Here is a 10,984-nt window from a genome sequence, read left to right as displayed (position 1 = left end):
TTCTGTCTAGTTTTCTCCTATCTGGTACATTGCCCTGCAAAAGCTAGCCACCTTGGCCTCCCAGGATGCCTTGCTCCATCTTCTCAACTTAGGGAGCCTGCCTGGCTCCGCTTGAGTTCTCCTTCCCCATGCTGTGGCCTAAAAACTCTCTCCAGGTAGTTAACTGAGACAACCCACGTTTGCTTCATTTGTTTCCCATCTCTCAGGGATCCCCTCTCTCCCAGCCTTTGCAGTATAGATTTTGCAGCATTTGTTCAGGCAGGTTAGATCTGGGATCTTGGCCTAACAGATTTTGTGTGTTTGTGATTTAAAAACAAAACAAAGCACAATAGTCAGAAAAATCCAGGAGAGGAAAATCAAGAATGCAAGGTGAAGATTGTTGGGAGGAACATGCCTTGAGTAAGTGTGAGAGGACAGCTTAGATCCAGTGGAAGATTCAGGCAGAAGCACAGAGGATCCAAAGTTAAGAGGAAAGAAGGCATTAACAAACCAAGTTATAGACACTTTACTCTTTTCTAATTTGTTCTTTCTGTTGCAAATATTGGTGTAATAGGTATAGAGAGATCATTTTTATAGGTATATAGAGAACATTAAAATGTTAATAGGACTGTGGACTCATGGGTGACTTTTGGGGTGATTTTTATTTCTAACCATCAGAAAAAAAAATGTTTAAGAATTTAAAAAGCCAGGTAACTGGACACTTTGTTCTATTCTCAGGACCTTTGCCCCAAAATGGTTTCCCATCTTTCAAAGTCAAAGTCCTAGTCCTACCAATAGCTAACCAGGTCTTCCAGGATGTGGCCCCACTCTCCACCCTTACCCCATTTATTCCCTGGCTTCTTCACCTACTTGACCTCATTATTCAGCTTCAGTGACTCCACCCACTTGCCGTTATCTTGAACAAATCAGGGACTGCTCCCACATGAAGTTCTTTACACTTGCTGTTCCCATGTGTGGAACATCTGTCCTCCAGAATCTCTTGGCTTTTTATATCATTCCTATCTCTCCTCGAATTTTTCTTTTCCAATTTATTTTCTCCATACTACTCATCACATGACATACAACATGGGTTGTTGTTTTTTTTTCCCCTACTGCCATGTGTAGTTTCCACACATAGAAGCAATGGATATAAATTCTAACAACTAAGTTTTGGCCATTAGCAACTTCAAATCCCCAAGCCTGGCAATAAAATGAGGGCCCGAGAGAATGATGTTCGGGGGTGGCAGGGAATAATGGTCATAGGGAGGGGCTTCAAGAGTCATGTACAAGGGATGCTTGAGGGGAATGCCCCAAAAGCAATGGGTGGAGGTGGGTACAGCATAGACTCGGCAGTGTAGTCCCCAGTCTGAGTCCCAGGTTAATAAATCTGTACAAAGGATGGAAAATAAATGCCAAAGACACAACTGTGTGAAAAGCTTTTCATCCACAAACATTCCCAACACCAATGTTTAGATACTGTTGGAATGTAAAATGTTATGTGTGGTATAGAGAGAGTGGAGTAACAAATGGCAGAAGTTGACAAAGGCCAAGTCATGGAAGGCCATGCTAATTTTATTAACCTATATAATGCATAAAGTGTTAAGTCTAGAATTTAGAATTACAAAGCTTTTCTACAAATCAATAAGAAAATACAAATAACCTATATTAATCAGGACAGAAACCCAATTCAGTTATTTTAAACAAGAAAGGGACTTTATTGGCTCACAAAACTTTAAAGTTCGGAGGTAGGGCAGGCTTTAGGCACAGCTGGATCTAGGGCCTCCAGAAAAATGACATCGGAACTTAGTTCTCATTCCTTTCTGCTAGCCTCTGAATTTCTCCTCAGACTCTCTCCACATGGTGTAAATTCAGGCTTACGGTCCTTAGTTCGTGGGATCTCTGTAGAGCCTTCTTTCCAAGAGTTCCAGCAGAAGTTCTGTTGAGAGCTCGCTTTAGCCTGGCTTGAGTTACATGCCCATTCTTTAATCACTGTGGCTAAGAAGCTGAAGGACTCAGGAAGGCCAGACCTGGTCATGTACTCATCTCAGCCACAGGGAATGGGTTCCCCACAATAAATAAGGATTCTGTTACCAGAGGATGGGGAAAGAGATGCTGAACAACAACAACAAAAGACCCAACAACATATATCCACACATAACCCAATAGAAAAGCTGTAACAGGTAAAGGATATGAACAGTCCATGATAAAAATGGCCAATAAACTATGAAAATAACCTCATCCTCACCATTAATCAGGGAAATACAAAATGATTTTTTCTTCTTTTGCCCATCAGATAAAAAAAATTATTAAGTGTGGGTAAGGCTGTGTGGGGAAATGAGCACTTTCCATACATTTGGTGAAAATAAAAAAGTTATGAAGACCTTTGGAAAGGCTAGGATGGGTCTATCAGGAAGCACATCCTTTGACCCAATAATCCACCTCATACAACTCCGTCCGAAAGAAATTCACACACATGCACAAAAATGTATGAAGAAGATGTTTACTTTGGCAGTGTAATAGCAAGAGACAAAATAAGGGAATAAATAACAGGATTTTCATAGTACTGGATCCTATTCAAATCAACCATTAAAGAAATTTAAAGACCTAAGGATTTGTTTCTGACACACCTGCCCCCCCCTGCAAAAAAAAAAAAAAAAAGGCAAGCTGCAGAAAAATCATATACATGATCTTATTTATGTAAAAATAGCATTTATATGTGTATGTATACTCATATGGAAATGTATGGAAAGGGAACTAGATGGAGGTATATGAAACTAGACAGTGGAATGAGACTGGAAGCACTGGAAAAAAAGGGTCTCTCTTTGCTCTTCTAGTTGTGTATCATTTAAGTTTTATAAAATGAGATGGTAGTCATTTATTAATTAAAAAAAGAAAAATGGGCAAAGGCAGTTCACAATGGGAAATGCAAATGGCCAATAAACATAAAAAGATGCTCCCCCTTATTAACAAAAAGAAAAATTCTGCCCACCAGAATGCTAAAAGTATTTAAGGATTCGGGGTGGGTGGAAGTGCAGGCAAACAGGCACTCAGTTGATGGAGTTGTAAATTGGTACCATCTTTTTGGTGATATTTCCCAAAATGTTAAACGTGCACATTCTCTGACCCAAGAAATCTATTTCTAGCTATTTATCCTACAGAAATATCCACACAGGCAGCAAAATACATGGGTAAGAATGTTAATAACTATGCCTTTAGCCATAATTAAAAAATTGGAAAGAACTTATTTTCCATCAGGAAGGGGCTGGTTAAACAAATTCCAGTATATTCATGCAGAGGAACGGTATGTAGCCATAAAAAAGCAGGTCTACATCCTAGTGGGAGGGGAGGCGAGTTTCAGTGCAGCACGTGTAAGATGGGGATAGGCACCTACCTCATACGGCTGCTGTGAGGGCTAAGAGTTAATCCGTGGTAAAGCGCTTCCAACAGTGCCCGCACACAGCAGCCACAAGTGTCAACTATCAACACGTTTGCTTAAATATGTATTTGCCTAAGTCCGGAAGAATAGCAAACCAAGTAATTATTCCTTCTGAGTAGACTGTGAAAAGGAATGTCCTTTTTCATTTAACATTTCTGTACTGTAGAAAATGCAAATGAATATGTTTATTAATAAGCTTCCAAATTTGTTAACCATAAAAAAGCAGATTTATCAATCAAGGTTTAACAGCCGTCACTCACTACACTGTGAAAAAATATATATTCCTGTAAGTTCACGGAACTACATTTGAGTTTTAACTCTAATTGGCCACATGCAAGTCACACAATCTCTGAATCTCCCTTTCCTTGACTACAAATCTAAGTGAGAGAGGCATAGCGACTGACCCAATGCCTGGAGCGCAGATTCTTTCCACACAACCCTCCCTTCAATTCACACCAACGTGATAAACATACTGTTCAACGATCCAGTGAATACCAACTGGGTGTGGATGTGGGGAGTTTAACCTCCAAGAAAACCAGCAGGAAATTCAGCAATAATGAGCAAATGCTCAGTAGCCATTGGGCAGTTATCGGCGGCCTGCATGCCTTTAACAATGACTGCTCTTTTAAGAACCAAACAGATGGCGCTGCTTGGCGACTGCCAGGTCACTTCATCGGAGGCTGGCCAGCCCCCAGAATTGCTAACCAGGATTATCTGTGTGGGTATACATGAATATCCGAAATAATAAATCACTGAATAGCAATCTTAAATCAAGTTGTCTAGTGGGGACGTGGACTAACAGAAGATGATGAGTACACAGACTGCTGCTTCCTTTTCCCTTACACCCTAATCCAGTCTTTTGGGGTCCAGCCCATTTTCCCCACAGAGCCTTGCCTTCGCCTCAGAATCCTTTCTAAACAACACACAGGGATCAGAGCTGGCAAGACAAACTTGTATTTGCCAAGTCTAACACTGCTTTTTCTAAGCTCTGACGTTATACCAAACATCTTTGGCATTTATGACAAATGTACCACAGGGAAGTTTCTTTATGTATGCAAAAGAGGTAAGATCTAAAAAACGGGGTGAAATTCTAGCCACTGAGAGGATGCTCCCTTCTTACCTACTCTGATACAAGAATTCTGTCATCTCAGCAGAAGTATTAAAAATATGCCACCTCAAAACCTACTTGGAAAGAAGCCAGTTATAAATAAATAAATCAACTCAAGATCATTTTATCTTAGAGCGGAGGAGTTTATAGCTTTATTGGACATTGACTTGTTTCCTCTCAGCCACAAAGAGAAAAAGACCCAAACAAAAGTCCCTACATTTTCTTGTATAACTTAAAATACATTATATCATTACTACATATTTATACTTCAATAAATCTTAATCTATAAAGCACATTTCTTATAATTAATTGTTATCAGAAAATCTATAAACAAGCTCCATTCTGCCTCACTTTACCACCAGCTGGCCTTGCATTTATTACTATGCTTTTTAACAGGCTCATGCAAATCTCACCTTCCATTTAAATTTGATCCAAGCACCAGATGTAACCAAAATCTCTGGAACTATGAAATCTTTTTATTCACATGGGTCATTTTCCACACAATTAATGCCCACTATAAAAAAGCCTTTTCTCATATTCTATACTTTAACTTCCAGAGTTTGCCACTAAACAGTAAAACCACAGTACTTGGGATTCTCAGCCAAGGAGTATATAAGCCTACTACTACAATGTATTACTTTTATACATTTTTTAAAATGTGTTAAGACTTAAAATTAAAAAAAAATAGTTCAATCAATTCTGATAGTTAATAAACTAGTTGTTAATAACCTATTATTTTTTAAATAGAACAATCCATTCAACTTAACATGTAAGTACAACCTCAATGCTACTAGAGATTGATTAGTTTTTTTAAAAGACCCACAAACCTCCAAACCATGATGGAGTATCTTGGACTCACCTCTGATGATTGCTGGAGAGCTGGCCAGCTCTCTGAGCTGAGTCTTCCTTTCCCCCAAAGACAACACCCTGGTAGGAGGACTATGGCTCCGGGAATCTCAGAGGTGACCTCCCCCAGGACTGCTCCGATGGAGGGAAACAGCTCACTCACATGAAACAGCTTTACACCAAACCCCCGATGATTTACAGTGGAAGAAACATCTACCTACCCATGGTAGGGTTACAGTATCTAGCACAGTGCCTCGTCGGTAGAAAATGTTTAATAATAAATGCATGGCTGCTTTGTTAGCCTGCTGTGCAACCCTTTTGTACCAAAGGAATAAAACAGCCAACCTGATACTTGTTGCCCACCTGTCATGGACATTTCTGTCCTTCACCAAAAGAAAGGCAAAATAAATTAGATCTTCAAGTCTCTTTTGTTTTCTAAAAGCCAAGACAGACCATTACCCTTCTGTTTACATTTGCCCTTCAACACTGCTGTTCACTACAAATTCCTCCCTAGTGTTAAGATTTCTACTCTTGTAGTTTACAACTGCTTATTGTTCACTGTCCACTTTCTACCGATAACAGAACATTCTCATTAGCAGGATGCCTTCAAATTACAGACAAGGTAAGTGTGTTTTGAGTTTTCCTGCAGGCAGATAATTAAATGGAGATAAATTCTTGATATACTTCAATTCCTGGATCATGGTATTTGTTTTATCTTCCCCAATCTAGGTGTCCCATTCACTTTTGATGTTTTATCACCATCACTTCTCATCTGAGTTTTAAGGCTCATTTTACTTTGAGGCTTTTGGTCATCCTTTATCTTCTATTTTCTGAATGCATATCCAAGTTAGGTAAAAGGAAGCAGAAGGGTACATTTTTAAAAAATGGTTTAGGTTTTCAGATTTTGTAATTCCTACGTTGCCTTTTAATGTAGAAGGGAATGTATCCTTGCAAAGACATTTCAATGATCAACACAGAAACAATGTCTGTCTAAAAAAGAAACTTTTAAGGGACAAAGAATCAGGTAGTTCATTATTTGGAAAAATAATAAGAATATAAACATCACATGGAAGATTTAGGCATTAACACCTGAATTAAGTTTAAAATTTCAGTTTCTAGGCAGGTATGATATCATTTCTTTCATGGTAAAATAAAATAATGGTGGGTGAAGATTTTCTACATTTCCCAGTGGATTTTCTAACCGTCTATGTAGGGAAATAAAACTATTATGTATCATTTCATGTTTTTAATTTTGTCTTCATTTCTGAAGAAAAAGACCTGAGTGCTGATTTTTTTTTGTAATTTCTTAAACTTTCACAACATTCAGAAGTTTTTCTGCATTGTGTCTTCGCTGATGTCTAAAAAGATTTGAGCTCTGACTGTAAGATTTCCCACACTGAACGCATTCATAAGGTTTCTCTCCAGTATGGATTCTCTGATGATTAATCAGCCCAGAATTCTGGCTAAAGGCTTTTCCACATTCAAGACATTTGTAGGGTTTCTCTCCAGTATGGACTCTCTGGTGCTGCACGAGGATAGAACTTCTGCTGAACGCTTTCCCACATTCAACACATCCGTAGGGTTTCTCCCCGCTGTGGATTCTTTGATGGAGAATGAGGGCCGAGCCCTGACTGAAGTGTTTTCCACATTCATCACATATATGTTGTTTCTTTCGAGAGGGGTTTCTTTTCCTTTCAAATCTGCCCTTGGGGAAACAGGCTTCTCCATACTTAAAAATCTGAGGAACACCTATATTGAGAGTGCCCGGAACTTCGTGAGATTCTACTGCTGAAGGAATCTCCTGCTTTGGAGCTAGGGCTCCATTTTCAGTCCTACCATCATCATCTGAAATAGAGACAAAATGTAAATATCACTCATTTCCTATTCTGGGAGGGAAGAGACCTGAAGAAAACTTTAGTAAATGTGAACTAAAAGTAAAGAGCTTGCATTCATCTATAAACAGCAACCTGAAAACCAGTGTTAAGGTTGCCTACTCCAAAAAAGGAAATTAAATGACTGATTCTGAGGCTAAGGGGGTAATGGCATGCTCCCATAGTGAAGAACTAAAATGTTCTATCTGAATAAAAGTGGTAACAGAAGCAAGTGTGCTTTACAACACTCGTCAGAAAACAAAGGGCAGAAAGATGTGGCAGATTCTATATGATTGTTAGACAAAGTGCTGCAGCTAGGTCTGGATGAAATTTCGTAAGAAATATAAAAATTGCCCGTTGGGAAATCCTTGTAATATTCTTTTGCTTTGAGAAAAGGAGAAATTACACCAAATCATGATGGTGTAAATAATAAGCGATCTGGCAAAAAGTGACTATTTCTGAAATGAGCAAGATAAGGCAGGTCATGGCCAACACTACACTAAGAGCAGAACCCAGAAGATGTCGTAATAAGAGACTGAGGGTAATAGGAGCTGAGGGTATTGTTAACTCAGGACATGACACTTACATTTAACAGGCCCTTAGTAAATGAAAGTTTTCCTGTAAAATACCCTACTTGGTATTTGCCATGGTACTTAGTTAGGTGAATTATTATTTTTAAGCCTCAGTTAGGTAAGTCTAGTGAAACAAAAGCCTGAATTAATTACCAACATGAGGTAGTATCACCCACCCGCAGGACACAGTATATTTAAAGACTGTCCTGAAACTTCCAGCCTGTCAGAGTACAAACAGTTACTACAGGGTGAGCAGCAACAATTAGAAAATAAACAGTGAGCAAGTCTATAATAAACGATGAAGAAAGGGATAAAGTCAAGAGAGAAGACTAACAGAAAGACTGAAGGGTTGCAGGGGGTCAGGGAGGCCTGGAGACATGAACAACGGAGAAGCAAGTGTTAAAGTTATGTGGGGACAAATGGCACAGAAATAAGTTCCCAAGCGTCGTAAAGACTAGACTGCTGAAATGAAGCTATTTACAAGCAAGGGAAAGTTATTCTAAAACTCAGGCAGGGGAGAAATTTTCTACCCAAGAAAATGCCACCTCCGATGACCAAGGATAGTGGTTCTCAAATTTCATTCCAGAGAACAATGTCCCATGAAACATGTAAAACGAACGGTTTTCAGCAGACGTCAGCCCCACCCCATCAGTTCTGGTTCACGAGCACTGGGATCTCGCTCTCCCTCTCCCTCCCCTCTCTCTCCCTCTCGAGAGTCCCCTCAGATGGGAAGAAAACCTGATGAGCCTCCATCTGTGGCACACACCAGCGTTACCTACAACTACCTCAAGGAAAGATTCCCAAAGCAATCTCAAAAACAAATATGAAAAAGAATCCAGCAGTTTTAGGAATATACTAGGTTGTATCAAAGTATACTAAGTATGTGGTGTCAACTGCCAATATACTGCAAAGACTAGTTTTAAGCGATTTGTTATAAATCTGAGCTCTTTATTTAATTCTTCTATACTTAAAGCATATTTTAGCTATGGAGCCTATTTCTGCATAAATACTTAGAAAAGGTGAAGAGTTTTACCCAAATACCATTTCTACAAAAGATGCTTCTTAGAAAAAAAAGACTCTAGGCAGGATGTTAGAGAAAAAAAAAATGGCTAAAAATTTAGAAAAGACTTCAGCGGTGGCTACAAAAAGAATAGGTAGATTTGAAGAGGCTTCATCTAAGCTTATTATACCAATAGGATTAGGCAGGAGATTGAAAGGATGTGAAACAGATGGCAAGTAAACAATACTGAAACAGAGGGACCTCATCTACAGGTGGGTGCTGGCTCAACATAAGGCAAATGCCAATCTGAAATGGGGAGATCTTCAAGAAAGAGGTAAAAGGGAAGAAAAGGATGATGACGTTAATGTCTAAGATTAAAAGACCTGAGGGCCCACAAATCAATTGTTGACTGTATACACAGTCTGTCTATGTGTACAAAATTAGGTTAAGGTGATTATTCCCTATCCCCTTTTGTCCAAAGAGTTCTGGACAAAAGGCCCACACTCTCTTTCACCCTCCAGCCCACTTGAAGTTTTGGTCCTCACCACAGTGCCTTAAGGAATGGAGCTCCCAGGATGCCCACTTGAGCTGGTTCTCCACAGCATCCAGCTCAGAATTTGGTAATCCCTGAGCTTCTTCTTGAGATACTATCTCCTCTACCAGAACTTCCCGTTTTCGTCGACGGAGAGAAACCTGGAAAAAATAAAGTCTGGCTCAGCTGAGAAGGAATCTGATGAGATTGAGAATTAAAAACACATAAGAGAACCCATACAAAACATATAGTGCGGCGGTCTATATGACCTAGCATAGCCAGAGGGGAGCAGTGCAGGGGCGGGAGGAATACACATAATTCTAACTTAGTTGAGTGGAATGAACTCAGCAGCCCTGCCTACTGCTATGCCAGTGCTTCTGCCCCAGGAGAGTGACACAATAAGACTCACCGGCTGTCCAGGGTCATCTAGCTCACTCTCTAAATCCTCCAGCACTGTCACTGCCTCCTCTCCGTTCTCTGGATGATGCTCTCGAACCCAGGTCTGCAGTTCCTTGGGCAGGATGGCAACAAACTGCTCCAGCACTACCAGCTCCAAGATCTGTTCTTTTGTGTGTGTCTCTGGCCTGAGCCATAGACGGCAAAGTTCTCGAAGCTGGCTCACAGCTTCACGGGGCCCAGGTGAATCCTGGTATCCAAACTGCCTGAATCGCTGTCGGAAAACCTCTGGATCAGGAAGATGGTTCCAGGGGATGCTCGATCCCTCTTCACCATCAGGATCCTCCTCCAGCTTCACTCTCAGTATTTTTTCCTCTTCATCTGGAGTTGGGATTATAAGTATTGAATCTTCTTCCACGGACTGTGCAGACATCCTGATTTATAATACTTCAAGAAAAGTCAATCAAGGCAGGATACAGGCCTCAGGGAAATACCGCTTTCTTCACAGGCTCTCCTGAGGCACAAGGAAAAAAAAATACATCAACTACCAAATATCCTAAGAATCTGAACATGTGCTGATAAAGGAAGTAAAAGATATTTGTTTTTCTTACCAGATTAAAAATTCCAATCAATAACCTACACCAGAAGTTGGCAAACTACAGCTCACAGCCAAACGTGGCTTGTTGCCCATTTTTGTACAATGTACTAAGAATAGTTTTCACATTTTTACATGGTTGAAAAAAACCACAAGAATACTTCATGACATGTGAAAATAATACAAAATTAAAATGTTTGCGTCCATAAATAATTCTATGTATTTGCTGACAGTTCACACTACAGTGATAAGAGTTGAACAGTTTCAACAAACACTACATAGTCTGAAAAACCTAATATTTACTACCTGGCCCTTTAGAAAAAGTTTGCCAAGCTGTGACCCACTAAATCAACAAACCTTATTTCATTAATCGAAAGAATCCAAGTAAGAACCAGTCCAACTCAATGTTTTCTAAATGCATTTGACCCTGGAACACATTATTTGCAACTCAGGACACCTGTAGGTCAACTCAAAAGCAAGGACTGCTTTTCTGTTATCTGCTTAAAATTTTCTTAACAAAATATTTTTTAATGGTTAGGTTTTTTAAGAGTTCAGAAATATTTTTTAAGAACTCCCTGAACTCAAAATATATGTGAAAAAATATCCACTTGCTCAGTAACAGATCAATACTGAAAAAACTAACCACCAG

The 10,984-nt window shown here is 39.5% G+C and overlaps 1 protein-coding gene across 2 annotated transcripts in view; it reads right to left on the bottom strand.

Moving 5' to 3' along the window:
• Positions 1-226: 226 nt before the first annotated feature.
• Positions 227-10,984, bottom strand: part of ZNF24 (zinc finger protein 24) — an 11,945-nt gene continuing 1,187 nt past the window's right edge. For both annotated transcript variants that reach the window (XM_049620201.1, XM_049620203.1), the window contains exons 2-4: positions 9,754-10,254; positions 9,358-9,505; positions 227-7,214 (exon numbers count right to left, since the gene is read on the bottom strand). In XM_049620201.1, coding sequence (XP_049476158.1) covers positions 6,676-7,214; positions 9,358-9,505; positions 9,754-10,173 — 1,107 coding nt within the window. In that variant the 5' untranslated portion in view covers positions 10,174-10,254 and the 3' untranslated portion in view covers positions 227-6,675. The remainder of the gene's footprint in view (positions 7,215-9,357; positions 9,506-9,753; positions 10,255-10,984) is intronic.

Source organism: Panthera uncia (assembly GCF_023721935.1).
Source record: "Panthera uncia isolate 11264 chromosome D3 unlocalized genomic scaffold, Puncia_PCG_1.0 HiC_scaffold_8, whole genome shotgun sequence".
In the NCBI taxonomy this organism is placed as follows: domain Eukaryota; kingdom Metazoa; phylum Chordata; class Mammalia; order Carnivora; family Felidae; genus Panthera; species Panthera uncia.
Note: the sequence above shows the minus strand (reverse complement) of the source record. Positions and strands in the feature narration are given on the sequence as shown.